Source organism: Lampetra fluviatilis, chromosome 3 (assembly GCF_964198595.1).
Source record: "Lampetra fluviatilis chromosome 3, kcLamFluv1.1, whole genome shotgun sequence".
Lineage (NCBI taxonomy): Eukaryota > Metazoa > Chordata > Hyperoartia > Petromyzontiformes > Petromyzontidae > Lampetra > Lampetra fluviatilis.
In genome coordinates, this window is record NC_136277.1 from 21,367,222 (window position 1) to 21,386,940 (window position 19,719).

The window sequence follows — 19,719 nt, forward strand, 5'->3', positions numbered from 1 at the left end:
GTAAACTGTGGCATGAACTTGGAGATGGCTCAGGATGGGATTGAGTGGAGAATGAGGACCACAACATGAGGTTGCAAAATATCCAGGAGGAGCAAGACATTTACGCAAACGGTATATACAATCAAAGCAGAACGCACGAGAAACAATACAAACAAGAGAGTAAACAAGAGACAAACTAGCTATCGATTCGTTTACTAAGTTGCGACCCCCCCCCCCGGGGCCTTAACAATTCATCACATTGCTGAGGAAGGGCGTGAATTGCGTCACGCCTATTCGTTCTGCTGCAGGTGTGCCGACTCAACACCGCATGCACTGGTGTCAGGCTGGGTGCCAGAGGCCAACCTTGGCAGCTCCCTTGAGCTGGTGCATGGAAGCGTCATCCGAAGGTTTTCCGGCTGCAGATTTGGTGGCGCTGATGAGCTCCGCCAGAGCCTTGGCCACGTCCTTCACCGCGTTGATCAGCACCACCTGGGTCAGATGTGGACACACCGGTCGGTTACTCTCCCACCTACGACTCCATGGGGCACCACAGTGGCGAGATATTATCTCACTCGCCTGATACGCAGGAGGTCGTGCGTTCGATCCTGACTCTGACTACTGTACATTTGGAGTTCATATCTTCTTCCTGTGGTGATCATGTGGATTATTCTCCGGGTTCTCCAGTTTTGCCCTCCACATTTAGACACATGCATTTAGTTTATTTGGCTGCTACTATAAGTTCCCACGTGATGATAAGCCACTTCGATGAGCTATCCTGTGTGGCCGGGGCACCGCAAAAAATAGCTAATAGCTCAGTGGGCTTGATCTTAAATAGTAAATAGCTAAAAACAAAATTACCGTCCCACCCCCCGCAGTGAATTGCTTAATCCACCTGTACACATCGCCTAATACTGGTAAACCTGCAAACTGGAGCCACACGCCACCACTGTATACCACGTAAATTGTTTTTACTATTCCAAAAGCTCCACTCATTCATCCGTCTGCGTACCCATCTAACCTTTCCATCGCCAAACTCCCATTGCGCTGTCACACCCTCACCCTCCTAATCCTCTCAGTCAGTGTCCACAGTTCTCACGACCCTCATCTTTGCACTCCCTTGCGTTCCCCCATTGTACGCTAGGGTTGCCACCTCTGCGGTACAAAGATCCGGGACGTATCACGGGAGGAATACACCCCAGATGGAAGAACTACAAATAAAAGCGTTGTTTTGAAAGGTGTATTTATTGCAAGACTGGCAAAAGCTAGGATTTTTAATGTTCAAAAAAATATACAGATTTCCCAGGACAGCCACTTTAAACAGAGGACAATCCTGAAAAAACCCGGAACAGGTGGCAAACCCTACCACGTCCTTCTAGATTTGAAGCTTTCGTGACTGCGAAGATTCATACTCTTAGTTTATTCGGTAAAGTCACGTAGGTAAAAAATATGAAATTAAAATTTATAAAAAATAAAATAAAAATCACTACGTTTCGGAGGCAACACAAGTCTCCGTCATCAGGTGGGACCGCCACAGCCAGATTTGCTGCATCAAGCAAATCTGGCTGTGACGGAGACTTGTGTTGCCTCCGAAACGTCGAGATTTTTATTTTATTTTTTATTAATTTTAATTTCATTTTTTTACCTACGTGACTTTACCGAAAGAACTAAGAGTACCTACCACGTCCGCCCGTCAGCCATCGGCACCTGCGTCTCGGGGTCGTGGGAGCCAAGGCTCGCGGCTCCGAGCTTCACGGCCTCAGCCAGGTCGGTGATGGTGGCGACCGAGGACTGCGCGGCCTGGGCCAGCTTCTCCTGGCTGGCGCCCGCCCCCGCCACCAGCATCTTGGTGTCCTCCACCAGGGCCTTGGCTGTCTTCAGGATGTTCTCCCTACCCAGCCAGACACATTCGCCTCATTGTTGTCAAGCTCCGAAAGCTTCACCATCATCATCATCATTATCGTCGGTCTCCATTGACTTCCGATCACCTAACTTTTCACAATTCAAGAAACACATCAACTCTTATCTACAACACCTTCAATAACACAGTTTCTTGTTGCTGGCTACTGGGCATGTTGAGCCCTTGGGCCCGTGCTCTGCAACTGTGATGAATAAATACGTAAGTAATAAAGCAAGACAGAGCACCCTCATTTGTATCCTTCCTCCAATTGTCATTGGAGCTGCCTTCCTTCATCCACATTGCTCCAGTGGATTCCTCTCATTTGGAAGCCACTGGAGCGAATAATTTAAAACGAATTTCTTTAGAACTGCTTTTTGTGTTTAGTTTGTCCTTCCCCCACACCTCCGATTAGCATGGTTTGCTATGTACGGTGCAAAAGAAGTACAACATCATCTATGTTTCCAAACCCACATTAGCCGACTCAACTCAAAATGCTTGTCAACTCTTGCCAACCCTATTTAATCAAGCTGCCTTTGCTGCAGGCTGTTTGCATTGTGAGTCTGCCAAATTAAAATTGCTGCAATTCACATGTGTCCAAGCTTAGATTGGATACTGACCAACGACATCAATGCAGGCCATACAAGCGAGTAAAAAAAGTCAAGCCGACCTATCTCCTTGCTCATGCTGACAGGTATTGCTTATCTCCGTCAGCTGTTCTGCACCAGCAGTATAATTCCAAATTCCCATGGCAATGGTCAATGTCTTTGTAGGATGAATCAATGTGTCTCCCTCTTCTGACATGCAGTGGTGTGGAGATTACATCTGTTGGGCACCCCTGAGCCAGCAGTGTAAATTCCACATTCCCCTGGCAGGGGCAAGTCTGCCCATAGGGAAACCACTTTAGGTGTCCGAAAAAGTGGTACCTATCCTATTGACCCTGGAGGACCCGTAAGCCGAGTTGACAGCCCAAACGGAAACTCAAAACCTCCAAATTGTGAGTCGTGAAAATCTTCTGCATGTTTTCAGGTGTAGCCCTGAAATGTATTGCTCACGCAACTAACGGCCGAGGGGCATTCACGAGATGGAGCTCAAGAAGAGACCCTCTCGACGGGATTTTGCCTACTCTGGCCAGACGTGGGAGTATCCACACTATATGCCACCGCACACAGCCTGCCCAATCGACTCACTGCAGTCTGACCATTTATACAGCTTGGCGGTAGAGAGGCGGGATGTTATTTTATAACCTTGCACCATTGTTTCAATTACCGCGGTGAGCCACTGAACTGGTGACCTCTGAAATGGAAGTCCCAGTGTGCAGAATCGCCACACCACGGCAGCGTCTCACACTCGAGGATTTAGGCTGGATGGAAGAACAGCGCTGCTATCGTGCGCAACCCACGTTTAGCACCGCACAACACACGCTCACCGGTGGTCGGCAAACGACTCCTCCCCCTCGGCGTTGAGCGTGCCGGCCGACGCGAACATGATGGTGGTGTCGAGGTCTGCGATGATGCCCGACACGGCGCTGCCGGCCGTGATGCACGCCTGGGTGCCGCGGTTTCCCGCCTGCAGCGCCGCCAGCACCAGCGATACCTTCTCGGTGACGCGGCGAGCGCTCTCCACCAGCTCCCGCTTGGCGAAGCCGTCGTCCGGGTCGCCTTGCAGGGCACCCGCCCGCTGCACCAGCAGCACGCAGCTGCGGCCCAGCTCGTGCACACGCCCGCGGATTTGGGTGCCGACCTGGTGGCGGACGGAGGGGGGCGGTGAGCGCAGACGGTCAGACGGGCGATGGACGGACGACGGGGAGATGATGGACAGATGATGGACAGATGATGGACAGGCGACAGGCAGACGACGGAGAGACGACGAAGAGAGGACAGACGGATGAAGGACAGACGCGGATTTGCACAAGAACGGTCAACAACAGCAGTCGACGTTCGCCGCTTAAGTGACGATGACATCGACACAACATTTGTGCCATGCTAGGTGTGGTTTGCATGTAAGCATGTTTTACTTGATTTGAAGCTTTCGTGACTGCAGGAATCCATACTCTCGGTTTCTTTCGGTAAAGTCACGTATCATTTTTTCTATCTACGTGACTTTACCGAAAGAACCAGAGAGCATGTTTAACTTATTTTGCACTGTACATAGCCAACCGTGCTAATCGGAGGTGCGGGGGAAGGACAACAAACTAAACACTAAAGCAGTTGTAAAGAAATTAGTTTTCCATCTAGATTTAAAAGTGCATAGCTCCAGTGGCTTCCTAATATTGGAAAGAAGAGAGTTCCAGACAGCCGCAGGAGCGCATCTGAAACTGTGAGATGCAGTGACCGTCTTTGTTCGATGGCTATCCAAAAGTCACTGCGAGGATGACCCAAGTTCGCGTGATGGTTTATGCTCCTTGACGAGATCAGCAAGGTATTGTGGTTCATTTGCGGCAAGCACTTTGTGTGTAATGAGTGTAGTTTGAGACCACGTAAAGTGATGTAGGCTCGCTTGCAGGCGGTCACGGGACAGACCCATGTGTTTTGGGTTAACGGACCAAGAAGAATAAAAGATGCACCAGCTGTGGTCCCCACTGTGCCAGCTAGCTTGCACATGCAAGTGTGCACACACAGGTGTGTACGTGCAGTTCAGCACGCACGTTGTGAGTTAACCATGTGACGAATTATCTCCACCGAGAGATGAGATTAATTGTCATTTTTCAGGGTCGCGATTCGAGTTAAGAATGAATCATTTTCAAGTCTTCATATATTTTTTTACAGTGTCTTTAAAAGCACTGGTTGTTTATTCCATATCATATTTACAAAATGTATGATTGGATACGTACATGTATTGTGAGCATAAGAATTGGTTCTAATCTATGAATCGATACATCTTTACAATTGTTGATACGTACATGGGCATGCATGCATGCATGCACACGTGTGCAAACCCACACTAGCGAAAGGTGCGGTGGCCCGTAATTTCCATGGCTCTGCCTTCACGAAAATGCTTTTAAAACGCTCAGAAGGTTAAGATAGTGACATTGAAAATTAAAAAAGGAAACAGAATTGTATAAAAAAGGCAAAATGTAATTGAATGTTTGTTCAAATTAGCAGTGAAGTGACCATCATCTACCCTGGCACCCTGATTGAGTGGTGGAAATTCCACATTCCTATGGCAATAGGCCTCATTCCCTAGAACAACCGCTATTCGTATATATGTAATGACATTGTGTTACTGCTGTAAGCGTGATATTATTGCCAAACACTTGAGTGCACGCACAGTAAGCATTGCTAACCTTCAAATATGAAGCGTGCATTTCCCTGTGTGTATGTGTTACAATAATACAGTAGTTCAGCGGTTAGACCGCTGAACTATGAGCCTCGTGACCTGAATTCCTGCTCACGGTCAACACCAGTGACAATTATCTGAACTAGTCCTGGGCCTCCCCTCGGTTGATTCGGCCTCAATTATGTACCACCTAGTGCAGTGTGTGAACATTGCACTCGGGAGTCAAATGTGGCCGGCCACGATGCTGGCCACCCACCTCTTCATGTGCCACGCCAGCCTTCATAGGTGCTCGCTAACAGCACCTGCACAAAGAGCCTGGTAAGGCTACACGGGTGATCTTTGTTACAGCACCTTCAAGCTGGTTGCTCTACAAGGTTATTGATGGTCTCCCAATGCTGCGATGAGTATTCAAAGTCACTCGGGATGGAGGGAAAGAAAGAAAGAAAGCCCTCACCTCCTCGTTTTCGGCAGCAACGGCAGCCGGCCGGCTCTGCAGGGCCAGCTGGCCGTAATCCACAGTCAGCTGATTGGCCAGTGGACCCAGCTCCTCGGGGCTGCTCACAGACTTGGTGACCTATGTTCCACACATGCCTGGCGTTAAGCATGTGTCCCTTTTATTAGCTACTGCAGTCGTTTAGCTTAAAGGAAGACACAATCCCAACAACAAATAGCTGTTGTCTTGGAGATGCATAGCTCTGCTTGGGTGTCATTGGCCGCTCGACATGAGTTTGGGATTTTATTAATAAGAAACTAGGTTTTTAAAGCTTTGGTCAGGCACACTTATTGGTGACACTTTGGTGTCACGTCCGAACTCTAGAACAGAACATTACTGTAGTGAGGTCACTAGAGTGCTGCCAACTGTAACCTTAAAGTCTCTGTCATTAAAAAAGTTTCGCCACGGATAGCCCAGGACAACAAACTGGAGATGAGAGAGATGTTTGCTTTAGTGTTGTGTCTTCATTTCAGTCAGAGGTGGGGAACCTTTTTTCTGCCAAGGGCCATTTGGATATTTATAACATCATTCGCGGGCCATACAAAATTATCAACTTAAAAATTAGACTGTTATATTTGGTCAAACATTTAATTAACTCACCCCTAATGTGATGGCTGGAACTGCTTCTCTTTGGTGATGCGTGGTGATGTTAGCTGGTATTGATTATGTTGCTACTCGCAACTGCTTTTCCAGGTTTGCTCCTAGATTTATTGAATTTAGAGTCCCGCCTGCGGTTGCCTTGGCAGGGCCAGACCAAATAATTTTGTGGGCGTCATACGGCCCTTGGGCCGGACGTTCCCCACCCCTGGTTTAAGTGAACTCCTGGCTGGGATTTTAACTCACGGCCTTCTCCAAATCAACTGCCCTGTTCATAGAACCACGTGGCTGAATGTACAACATGTGGTTATGGTCACAATAAAATTACTCCAGCGGTCTCTTTAGAAAACATACAGTATGCAGATATAATTTAATACCTGAAGGTGACACTTAAAATTACAAAGAAAATCACCAAAAACAATCATATTTATACTCAGCATAGTACATCATATTTGTTTCACTATTTAACATTCAAAAGTACACAATTAAAAGCGCGAAACTGTTTCCCAGCGCTCGTTTATTTATGTTGGGGTTACGCCACTGAAATGGAAACACTCCATGGACATTGCCAGCCAGCGTCACTCGACGCCACGCTGCTTTTGCATGCAAATGAATGTCAAAACGATGGAACACTCCACGGGCATTAACACCACCGCTTATTAGTACCGAGATTTGCTGGTTCTATGCATTACCATGCTGAGCAGTGAGCACCCGTGTGGGATTCCAGCTCAGTGATGCCAGACGAAATAAACTCTAGAAACAGAGAAGTTATTTTTTTCTTTCCAGCTTTAGCCCTCGGTGCCTCTCTGTTCTACCTCACCCCCGCTCGTTCGTTCTCATTCCTTCTGCCACTTCCATTCTCTCTTCGGCCCTCGATACCAGTGCTGGAACGTAATGTTCTCCAAGCAAAGTAACAGTGTATACTTTTCACTGAAAGAATGCCACGGAAAATAATCTGCAATCATTATATAAAAAAAAGGCCAAGCGTGTCACGCCTCTGTTGAAAAATTAGCATCGGGCGGTCGAGGGTCAATGAAATTAGTGCCACCTTGTGAGAAGTCATCGGTGGTTATCGTATGGAGACCGACACCTGCCACAGGAAGGTGACATTTTGACCACTGGCCTTGGGCCACCGATGGCAATGGGCAGGGAGACACTTCATTACCGTATACTGCAATAGAAACAGCTGTGAAAAGTATTGACTGATCTCCAACGTTCGTAGTAATTAGCACCCAATCGTGGCAACTACTCATAGTGAACTCCTGTTTCATTAAACCTTTCTCTCAATTCCCTCTTTATATTGTCTACCGTCTGCAGAATTAAAACATATATATATATATTTTAATAATACCTGCACATCGTAATTAGCCAATCCGTTTCCAAAAAGTCCCCCCTCGCCCAGCATTGAACAAATCCATTTGCTCATCAAGACTGGGACTGGAACACCAAGCGCCTTCTGGCTGCAGGTTCATTCCATCGCTCTTAACCTCAGCCCTCTCCTCCTTTGATTCATTCCCAAGCCACCCCCCCTCCCACCGGACTCCACCTGTTCACCCCTTTTAATACGAAGAAAGTGGGGAGAGGAGGCCCTCACCATCTCTTGTGCGGTCACCGCGATGGCTTTCACTGTTTTCACCATGACAGTCTGATAGTCCACAAAGCTGCCCTCCACTTGCACGGGGGAGCCCTCCTCCAGCTAGAGCCGCCCCACACCAGGGTGTCAGCCATGCGGTTAAAACATGAACAAACATGTACACAGTGTGTGTGTGTGTGTCGCGTTATTAGTGGCACACTCCAGTAACAGGCAAAATGGACAACAATAATTATAATAATAATTTGCAGCCCTTCGTGAAGGCCTCCCAACCTATATTGGTTAGGGGGGGCGGCTTCTATGAGCCGACTTTAACACGCTGGTCAGTTGGTACGGCTTGGTGAAGTGGAGGTCCAGGACTGGTTCAAATATCACTCGCCACCAATGTCAGCCATAGCCGGCAATCAAACTCGGGTCACCAGGTTCATAGCGGTAACCACTGGGCAACCACGCATCTGAAAACAAAATGGATGATGGCCATCCATAAATGCCTCTAGAGCCGTGCGTTACTTAGTCACAAAACTAAGCAGGATTATTCTAAGTGATGGCCTGCCAAGTTTATATTTTATCATTATTATTATAATTCTGATATTTAATAAGAACATCAAAATACCTGGATGAAATGCTTATGAAATGACATGATGAAATTAGCTGTACCCACAGCCCCTTGCAAGTAACCAGCTTTTGTATTGTTAATGGTGGCTGCAATGTGGAGAGATTTGATGATGATGATGATGATGTCAATGGTAATAATGAAAAGGTTAAGAAAAAAAAAGAGCAACATAAAAAAAGAGGAGGCAGATAGGACATAAGACAGACGGCAACGTAGACATCGGTACACATGAAGACAAAGGTTTAGATAATAGCAATAACCAGATACACAATTAACAGGTTTACCAAGATAACCATTTTGATGTATTGGCAATGGACAGAGAATGGCTCTTTAGTCTCTGCTGCATGGAAATACCTTCATATTTATAGTGACAGTGCACTGTTCGCGAAACGTGCAATGACCATGTCGTTTGATGACATTAGTCGTTTCCTTTGTGGCAGCATAACAGAAAACAGAACATTTCACTTTAGCCATCAATGTCAATCTCTTCCTCATAAATGCGTACTGTGGAAGAATTCAAATGAAATGTCAAAAGTACCCTCTACATCTACCAAAATAATAAGGAGGCTTTGCAATTTACATCAGGCATGGTCATGAAGCGTTCTCTTTCACTGAATGTCTTTACACGTAAAGAAGGTTGGCAAAGGACAGACACAAGAGACAGGGAGAGACAACAAACACAACACAGGCAAGGAAAGGAGGCATTGTAGTACAGACAGAGGAGGAGGAAAGCGAGACGGGAAGACAACACATGAGAGGCGGAAGTCGCGGGAAGAGAGAGCGAGCGAGGAGCAAGGAGGGCGGCACTCACCTGGTTGAGGGACCGAGTGAGCGTCTCCACCATCCCGCCCACCTCGCCTCCGTCACACCCCGCCTCGTTGAGGGTGGCGCGGATATCGTCCACCGCGTCCCTCATCAGCTGGCTGGCCTCCTCGATGGCAGCGTGGGCCTGCGACGCCTGCAACACGCCCAGCGGAGAGAGGGGGCAAGAGAGGAGGCATAGGGCACGCACACCGGTCAAAGACCCACGAGCTCGCATCACGCCCATTGCGGTGACCGGAGAGAGACAGAAACAATGCAAAGTCAGCAGAAGATTGGAACAGGGGGTTTGGCAGAAGAAGCCTTAAAGGTTGGTTTTAATCGAGATATAGGACCGAGTAGGTTGTTGCGGCTGTGCTCTATAGAGCTCTCCGGTGTGCTTTTGTAGTTGTGCTGTATGCCGTTCGTATGATGTCCGACGCTTCGCTCCACATGGCGGGAAATTCTTCAGTTGTGAAATAATGAAATTATCTGTATCAACAGAACGTTGTGGCAGGTAAAGTGGGTAAGCACATGGAGCAAGAAGGCAGACATCCAATTAGCAATCGCAGCAATCTGAGGAGTGTGTTGCGTCTTGTCAGGCCACAGCCCTTTTGGAGATATCATTTAAGTAGTTCTGAAGTCAAATGAATTGGCCTTTGATTTGTGCGAGTAGGTGGCACTCTCTAGTTTGCTTTGGTCGTAAAGTTTCTCTTTATCTGACAAAATTATAGTTTTAGTGCTCAGAGCCGCAGGAGATGGAATTAAATGACAATGTTTTTCTTGGCGCTACTACTGTCATCCGTAATTAGATCATACACTTTCTATGCTTTAGAATCATGTTCAATCACAATGGCTGAAAAGCACATTTGAGACCAAGGATTTCAGGGAGTGTCGGCTCTTTGCTCCGATGCGAGAAATACATCGACCAAGTCACTTGGGTGTTTCCTTTAAAGGGAACTTTCACGTTGAAAATGCAGCACGTCATCTCAAATGTTGTCGCATCTGTAGCTGTGGAACATCACTTGACGAGACCCACCCTACCCCCCCCACCGAAACCTCTCTAGTGAAGCTCTCTTTACATATTGCGCTGTGTCAGCCCGAGATGAAGCTCAGAAGCATGCAGCACATTTTGACAGCATGCCAGTTTTCCACAGCTACGCAGTTAGACATTTTTTTGTATTATCTTGGAATGCTGAAGCTCGCGGGCAAAGATCTCTCTTCGTCCTAAAGCTCCCATGTCTACGCACGTGCTTGATCAACCACATTTTAACAAAATCAAGGATGCTTCAGTTTTCACTTCCTCCCCTCTTTGCTTCGCGCAGCACCAAAAACCTAGGCCCAATGAACCCCCAGGAAGCTCACGATGAACGGTTTCACGCTCACTCTTGCTATCAGAAGTCACGAGCAGGCAAGAGAGACACTGTAAGGGGTGCACGGAAATATCCCCCGACACATCCATCCATGAATTAAATGTGCTGCTAGGCAGCCCGAAACAATGTTGACGCCTTCCTTGTGCGAATATTGGATTATGAGATACCCGCGGCAAAATGACAAGTTGGAAATGAGAGCTGGGAGAAGTGAAAACATCGTGAAGACGGCGAAGCAACACTGTGTGAAAGAATAAGACACTCTCTGTAATGCAAAGGATACCAGCCAAACAGAAAACGGATTTAATGTCTACTGAACACTTTTAAGTGCACAGTACCTTGGATGTGTGATGAGGATAGACAGTCAAAGCGAAATGCATTGCATGTGCAAACGAAAAAAACCGAACCTGACAACAATGGACTTGCATTTTACAAAAAAACATTACAAAGAGGTAAATAATTTTCAAATGTACATGCATATTAAATTGTTTTGCTTCATCGTAAAATGCAGGTAGTTTTACTTGACAAATATTCAAGCAAGCCAAATACACTTTTTAGTAATTATATGCCAAAGGAGATGAACATATTTTATATTAATTGTGGTTATGCACTCTTTCCATCCATAAGTTAAAAGCATTTCCTTAATTATTGTTGTGATTAATCACGTCTGTTTAATACAAAAACGGTCAGCTTGCGCTATAATTTCTATCCAACTATTACTGACTTTAGCACACAGGCCACGTACACAACCTGCAAAGCCAATTAAAAAAAAGATGTCTTCATGTTCAAAAGAGCAATGGGGGCGGGCAGTGCTCATCTCTGAGCCACTGGCTAGAAATTCCACAGTAGCATGACAGGAGATGGCGTATCCACAGGAAGACCATTGCTCACTTCCCACAAAAGTGGTGCTTACTTTAGCGGCCCAGGAAGGATGACGGTTTGAGTTGACACCTGAACGAGATTGGAACCTTTGAACCTTCCAATTAAAAGTGGAGTACTCTAACCGCTGCACCACAGTACCATTGTAAACTGCTAACGCATGATATAATGAAGCAATACACATCATATATATATTGCAAGCACATGTATAACACTCAAATGTGTACCATTAACTATTTCAACAGAAAGCAATGTTTGCATGTTGTGAGCAGAAGGATGGGCAGAGTCTTTAGTTGAGATGCCATGAAGGAGGCCATGCAAGGCAGCGGACGAGACAGCGAGACGCACGGACGTGAGCGTGATCTGTCAATTCACGCTGCGCACAGGCAACTGCGGACATTTGGCTAAGACAAGCAGAGAGAGAGAGAGCGGGATCAAAAGAAAACATCCTGCCAGACGTAGGTGACATTCCATCTTGTCGCTGTGGAGAGAATCGTAGCCATTAGCAGCTTGCGTGGGATGGGGAGTGGGGGGTGGGTGACGTGTTATTTCTGTGGAGAAGAAAGTCACAAGCCAATATTTTTCGTTAGAGTTCAGTGGCGTTGGTCTGGCTGCTGGGGGGGGGGGGAGATTGGGAGGAAAGAGAATAAGAGAGAGAGAGAGAGTAGCGGTCAACATGCTCGCGGCAATTGGAGTGCAGGCAACGGACAGGGCATGCTCAAGGTCTGCTACTGAAAAGAGGTGATCGTCATTAGTAGGGCGAGTGCCAGTCAGAGAGGTCGAGCCGGGAGTGGTGGGGTCAGGGTGGTGGTGGATGGATGGGAGGGAAGGGAGCAGCAGTAATGGGGGATGACTGCGCTGGGTACAAACCATCTGGGGACAGGCATGGCCGTTGTCCCATCCGTGAATGTGCAGCGAGTAATCCTGGGCAGGGCGAGGAGGGGGGGGATGGAAGTAACACACGTGTTATGGCAGGGGGCCGGGGCAGCTGGGAATTTTAAAAAACTACAAGCAGCCAGGCAGGTTCAGGAGGTTACGACCATGAAGCAGCACTGAGCTGACACCACAGATCCTCCTCGGTTTGAATCCAGGCACTGCCCACCTGACTTTAAACTAAGATTTCAAGCATAGTGTGGTGATAGCCATTCATGACTGCACACACAAGATATCTTAAGTTTTACTTCCAAGTAGTTTTAGTCCAGCTTTGATAATGAACACTCGTTGTTACAAACATTATTTTCAGGGCGCACAAAATGGTTAATTGACAACAGCAACACTGGAAGACAAGCAAAAATAGAAAAGCGACCATGGTAAAGTGCTGGGGCTAGATTCTTTATAAACTCGGTGGTACAGCTTGCCCTTGTGTTTGATTGGCTACATTGTTAGAGCCACAGGTCGAGATCGTGTTTGGTTCGGTAGCGAACTCTGTTGCAGAGCTGTCAAGACTAGCGATTTCAGTTGGCTTCCACTGCAGTTGTGGTGCTTAGAGCATCACACAGTGTGGGTGCGAACTCAACTGAAATAACTTGGGGATTAGTTCGACGTCTTTTTGCAGGAGCTGTTCCCTATCGTGACGTGACATTACACCGCTCACTGTGAGCGCTCAATATACAAGTGTCTTTATCTGTTTGCATGACGGTCATTGTGCTCTTGTGATAAAAAAATGAATCGGATAAATAACGGGCAGGTACTATGTTTGTTGAACTTCATTCACACCACCGAATGTAGCCAACCGTGCTAATCGGAGGTGCGGGGGAAGGACAACCGACTAAACGCACAAAGTAGTTCCAAATAAATGAGTTTTTAATCGAGATGATTTAAAAGTGTCTAGCTCCAGTGGAGCGTTCTAGCCGGCCGCAGAAGCGCATCTGTTCGAGGTTGCACACACAAGGGGGATGAGATCACACGGCAGTCAGTGGTGGTTAAATGGCACTGCAGGGGAAGTAGGCCGGCGACTCGTAGAGAAGGGTGAGGAAAGTGAGACGTTCAAACGACAAAGGTCTCATGCAGAAGATGTACGTATCACGCAGCGGCAAGCACCACCTGCAGCCTGCAGCCTCCATTGACGCAACAGCACGTCGGAGAGATTTATTGTGCTTTTTGTTGTTGTAGTTGTTGTTTTTCAACCTTACGTTGTCACGATGTCTGCTCTAAACGCAATGCATTCCAATTGATAGCACCGCCAGATGGTGCCGATTGCAGAGCCAACACGCCGCGAGAGATCTGTATTGTTGGGGGCACGGGCACCCTTGCACACGTGGAGTATATTCCTGTTCTGGATATTCTCATGGAGAAGGCCTGCAGGATGACGTTCAAAGCTCAAGAATAGGAAGAGGCCTCAATTGAAACAGCTGTTCCAGGAAATCTGTGGGTCTTCCTGGAAAATAAAATGCCCTTTTTTTTGTCAGTCAGCACAATACAGTAATATACCACTCAAGATAATGCATTGACAAGTAGTTATTTCCACGATATCCTAGTGTTTTGTATTCCAGAGGTCGCAGCCCCTAGGAGTAGTAGAGAGTGAGACTGTGTACAGCAAGAGGTGGGACGGGGCCAAGCAGCCCGTGCGGAAGTCATGCTAACCGACTCGGCACGCATCGGTTACAACTGCGCAGAGAAACGTGGGATAAGATAAAGCCTAACAGAAAAACAATAAGCGGGACGAAAGCATGGGAAGTTTCTCCAAGAAGGTGGTGGGGGTGGGAGTGAGCATTGGAAGGAAAGCTGTCGCACAGACGAACATCGAGTCCCAGGGCTGCCTGGACCCGGAAGGAAGGCATTACCTGGAATATGAATAACACTTTGGAATTTCCAGCGAAGAAGCAACACAGACAGCAGTGCAACAAAACAATGGGACCGAAAACACGTTGGCACGGTTGCGTTGGGTCTCTTGGCGAACAATGCCGTCGGTTTGTCGAGGAGACAGGGGGGCAGCTGGGGTGGGGGGAGTGGGAACAAAACGAGGAGGGGGGGGGCGGGGGAGAAGGGGCCGGGCACTACCTTGGGGTTGCCTCCGCCCTCCTTTGCCGCGTACAGCATCTGCAGCGCCGACTCGGCCAGCGTCTTGGTCTGGTCCAGGATGGCCATCTGCCGCGGCTGCGTGCCCGTCCGGGAGGCCAGCCCGATAGCCGCCTGGGTCAGCGGCTCAAAGTGACCCGCCAGCTGGGACACCTGGCGGTGCAGCGGGCGGCGGATGTGGGGGGGGGAAGATGAAGTTAGTTCACTCGATAAAAAAATAGTTTTAATGTCCAGTGTGACTTGAGCTCGGTGAACGGCGCGCGTCCAACTCGCCATCGGGAGGGAGGCGGGCAAAGCTCAAATCTTGACCTAGGGCCAACTCACAAACGGCATCTTCGCTCCTCCACATTCAACGCACTACCCTCTCTGGAAAAAGCCAACAGCGGTTGTCCTGCGGCGAAACAGCACTCTGCCATGGGAATGTGGAATTTCCACCGCTGGCTTAGATGAGAACTGCTCCATTGCTTATGTGGGCAAGGAGACACTTTAAGCTGTTGCAATTGACTGTACACCCATAATTTGTCCGTGTTTGCAAGCGCTGATATATGAATACAGGGAACGGTGGCCCAACTGGTGAATTTCTTTGTTTGACATTCCAATGACCTGTATTGACAACTAAGCCAAACACGACGTAAGGGAGCAATAGGTGTGATCAGCATAGGTGGCCAACAGCCTACACTACGCATTTACCCATGCAGTGCAAATGCATACAACGCTCTATGGCAGAGCATCCAACGAGCCTGCCAGATGCTTTGCCATGTTGTGCCATGCACATTAGTACCCACTTTGTATTACAATTAGACACAAGCCCAGGGAGCCCGCTGTTTGCAGCCAGACTCCCACAGCTTTTGACTTTGTCCAAAAACCCAGCACTGCAAGTTAATGAGCGTGAGAGGGGTAAACAACCGTGGTGATGGACTGGACATCATGCAGTCTCATTTCATTTTTGCACACGTTACTAACAAAAAAGTCCTATTTTTATCTTAGCAAGTAAGGCTGACTGAGCTACATACTGTAGCTCTTTGTCAGAAGTGACCTGGGCCCCCACAAATGATAGGTCAATGAAGTGGCTTATCATGTGGAAATTTATAGCGGCCAAATACTCGAAATAAATGTTTCTAAATGTGGAGGGGAAAAACCGGAGGACCCGAAGAAAAATCCACGTGACCACAGGGAGAACATGCAAACTCCAAATACACGAGCTCATGTTTACCAGGCGAGGTAGTTAACATCACGTCACCATGACACCCATGCTAAATGTGCCACAACACTGGCTGGTCCTGTATTGTGCCAGGCCTAAAATCCAGGAATCATGTCGCCACATGCCACCCAGTACCATGTCCCCATGTCCCTCGCTCTCTATAGCGCCCAATGGCCTTGTGAGTGGCCCAGGCAGGGTGCACTTTAACTGGACAAGAGTTTAGGCGAGGTCAGTAGGTGGTGGTGGGTAAACGATGTTTAAAATGTTTGATTGAGACGCATTTTTTATGAAAAGTTATGTCTGGCTATATTTGGTCAAAACCGCATTGCTTTGAAAACAAACATGGGCAGCTGCCCGAGTACATTTGACGAATCACACGGCGTCCAACGGGTTCTTCAGTAGTTGACCTTGGCAAAAGCGGACCGATCATATCACAGGAGTGGCCCCAGAGCAGCGGTGCGGCCCCACTTACAAACTGTCATTAGAAGGGGGGGCCAGACCTACACCAACCGGGTGGGGACAATGTGGGGGGCGAAGAGTGCACGCATTTTGACGCGGGTTGGGGCAAGATTGGTTTGGCATGGGTCAGACGATGGCGGGAAGCCGGGTCGGTTCTTGCCTTGCCGCCCAGGTGAGAGACCTCGGCATGAGCTGCCATCGCCACCGGCTCCACCAGCGATCCCACGTCCTGCACGGCTGCCATCAGCTGCTCCTGAAGGGCCTGCTCAGATCATGGACGCAGAGCAGGGGAGGGGTGAATGGAACCAAGGGGGGAGAAAATAAGTCGTTTATGTAAATGCTGGGCACTGGAATGGTGCTCTTATGTCTATATTCGGAGCGTGTCGGTGACCACTGTATTATCAGTCATACATTTTTATTAATATTTTTTTTATTACTAACAATCAAGGCTCCACTTTTAACCATGTCCTGCATGAGAATGTCCATTGACTTTTCTCGTGAATATTTTTCTTGTGCCCAGCCCAAAACAAATTACTTTTCCTAGCAGTCAATACGGTTTTTCGAATTTTTTGTTTGGCCTTTGACAATGTGCTTCTCTTTCTGCATCTCAGTGTTATGCTCTGCAAGCACCTCTTAGTTTTTGTTCCATGTATGAAAAGCACGTGTCTAAAGCATGTGTCATAGCAGGTAGTACACACTGATTTAAAATGATCTTCTTTGTCAGTATCTCTGATCCACCTGTCATCGCAGGTAATATGCACTGGTATTATTTTTTTTAACACTGATCTATATTCCAACTGTGCTAATATGAGGGTCATGACCTGAACCAAGAAATGACCGTCATTCACCAAATTTTACATTAAGTATTATTGAAATCAATCTTTATTTTTCTCAATTATATCTGGCAATAACCAACCACTGCCTTGGGGAGGCACATGGCATGAGCTGTAATAAAAAAAAGAGTGATCTTTCCTTTAACCTTTTAGACCATGGTGGGGAAAGTGCCGGTAGCAAGCACCTATTAAGAAGGCGCATTAGGGGGTGGTGTGGCTAAAACTATGCCCAGCTGCCTTTAATTAGAAAGTGTTCAATATTTAAGGTATTCATTGAAGGCTGAGGCATGGCAATCCAACCGAAATGGGGTGTACTGCGTTCCCCACTAATCACGTAACAATTCATTGATTAAAATCAATTCCTATGCCTTTGATCTAAGAATCAATCATACATCTGAATATATTATCATCTTCCATTTACACAAGCGTTTCCTTCAGGCTAATGGTCAGAACTAAGGAGGACCATACAAACGAGACTAAAGTAAACATATATTTTTTCGAATTATCACCCCAAATTGTGTCAATCCTTCAATTTGTATGGGAGGAGATGAATGGTTACAGGTCGACTAGCCACCACGCGACAGCTATGTGACAAAGATCCCCCATATAGCCTTCACATACTTTTGGGGCAGTTCTGTTAGCGAGCACTGCACATGAGGGGGTGGGTGGTCAGCACCATGCCCGGCCACCTTTGTGTCCCTAGTGGCGATGTTAAACATCACACCAGGTCATAATTGGAGGCTGAGTCGACCTAGGAGAGGCCCAGGACCGCTTCAGATAATCGTCACTGGTGTTGGCCATGACCGGGAATCGAACACGAGTCGCCGAGTACGTAGCGCAGTGCGCTCACCGCTACGCTACCGATCCACACACACATACACACACACAGACCTACACACAACAACCACCCCGAGTTTCACATACTGCCACAGGGAGGAGCAGGAGGGGCTGCAGTGCTGCGGGTGAATGGCTCACCTCGGCAGAGACGTCCTCTCGGGGCGAGAGGTTGTTGCTCATGGCCGACATGGATGCCTGGTCGATGTCTCGGATGCAGCCGTTGACCGTGTCGATGGCCTCGTCGCACTCCCTCTGCCCAGGCGCACGGTCTCTGTCGGGTCGGACGTTCGCGCGCATAAGGGTGTGCGCGTGTGCAGGACCCTTGCTGTTTAAATGTCTCAATGACTTAAAGCTCCTCAAATATCATCTCAACCTTTACAAAATGCCCAGCTGCAATCCAGCCAAGGTGACCCCAGTGGAAACTGTCCCTGTTGTGGCACAAGTTGTATGCACCACTGGCCCTGCAAGTGGGCCCTAGTCTGACAATAGGGGCACATTTGTTGTGCTTTTTACCAATCGTGTAAGTTGCGAATAACGTATCAAATTGGGCAAATGTGAACTACGACCACGGCAAACATGGCTCACTCATTTTCAAATGATCGAATTTGGATGTTTATCATCCACTGTGAAACAGATGGTGGATAGTTACGGTTAAAACACCCACCCAGGTTAATACACATGCAGCATTAACCAAGCTGGCTGCTGAGCTCAAACCGCGAACCTATCCAAAAAGTGGGCAATACGCTTGCTGCTCAGCCCTTGGCCATATCATCGTGCCAACAATGTTGTTCAGCGGCATAGCGATTGAGTGTGCGGGCAGTGCAACTGCACTGGGGGGCCCATGAGCCGGAGAGACCCAGGCGCTAGGCTACGTCCGAACCGATACCAACCATGCTACACCACTGCCATTACGTAGAGGTGGTCTGTGATCATCTCCCCCCCTCACCTGATGGAGGTGATGAGCTTCTTGATGGAGTCGGACACGAGGCGCGAGTGCCCAGCGAGGATGGCCCAGGACGGCGGGTCTTTGGGGTTGAGCGCGAGCGAGCGGGCGGTCCGCACGAGAGCGCTGGACCCATCCAGCATGGAGCGCCCGGAAGCCAGGATGGGCTCCCGTGCCTCGCGGCCCTGCACGGGTCCAGCGGGACACACAGTCACTCAAGACTCAGGCACTTCCACGCACACACTGGCATAGCAACTCTTCAGACCCTCCAGAAAGCACCCAAGCTCTGACATCATCGTCTGGTGGCCTAGTGGGTCAGGCCTTTGGAACAGTAATGGTAGTTAACAAATCCACTTTGGTGGATTTTTTTCCCATTTCTAATTTGAACAGTAATAGAGCTACAAGCCTTCGTGTAATGAAATGTGCATTTTTCCTGACCAAATATGATGTATGGCAAGCTGGAGAGAACCGGAAAGCATGGAGGTATATTTTTTATGAGAGTGTAAAAACGTGCGTCTGTTTATCGAGAAAGGGCCAAATTTTTGCAACAATGATACGGATCTCTCCCTTGTAACCGGCTTGGCCCAGGCGTGGCGGAATCCAGATTGTAATAGAATGTGTGTGCGGTTGACCCTGGGGTCGCGACCGACCTGGGGGCTGATGTGGGCAGGGACGCTGGCGAACTCCGGGTTGGAGGCGAAGGCGGCGAGGCTCTCGACCGCCTCCAGGAGGGGGCTCGTGGCCGTCCGGCACTGCTCACGATTCTCCTCCGAGAAGTCCCCATCCAGTGCCTGTGACGCGCGGGTTCACATTTGCAATGTACGTAGGACAACAAATTAAACACAAATAGCAGTTCTAAAGACATTCGTTTTCAATCGAGATGATTTAAAAGTGCATAGCTCCCAGTGGCTTCCTAATATCGGAAAGAAGAGCAT

At 48.1% G+C, this 19,719-nt stretch overlaps 1 protein-coding gene across 5 annotated transcripts in view; it reads right to left on the reverse strand.

The window, feature by feature from the left end:
- The window catches only part of LOC144954508 (talin-2-like), a 230,513-nt gene that overhangs the window by 24,192 nt on the left and 186,602 nt on the right, over positions 1-19,719 (reverse strand). For 2 of the 5 annotated variants that reach the window (XM_078884986.1, XM_078884982.1), the window contains 13 exons: positions 19,435-19,575; positions 18,788-18,969; positions 17,980-18,112; positions 16,332-16,433; positions 14,494-14,664; positions 12,364-12,417; positions 9,258-9,404; positions 8,801-8,875; positions 7,837-7,938; positions 5,607-5,726; positions 3,303-3,616; positions 1,684-1,867; positions 343-468 (listed from right to left, as the gene is read on the reverse strand). In XM_078884986.1, the coding sequence (XP_078741112.1) occupies positions 343-468; positions 1,684-1,867; positions 3,303-3,616; positions 5,607-5,726; positions 7,837-7,938; positions 8,801-8,875; positions 9,258-9,404; positions 12,364-12,417; positions 14,494-14,664; positions 16,332-16,433; positions 17,980-18,112; positions 18,788-18,969; positions 19,435-19,575 (1,851 nt within the window). The remainder of the gene's footprint in view (positions 1-342; positions 469-1,683; positions 1,868-3,302; positions 3,617-5,606; positions 5,727-7,836; positions 7,939-8,800; positions 8,876-9,257; positions 9,405-12,363; positions 12,418-14,493; positions 14,665-16,331; positions 16,434-17,979; positions 18,113-18,787; positions 18,970-19,434; positions 19,576-19,719) is intronic. The other 3 variants (XM_078884993.1, XM_078884999.1, XM_078885003.1) reach the window with 3 other exon arrangements.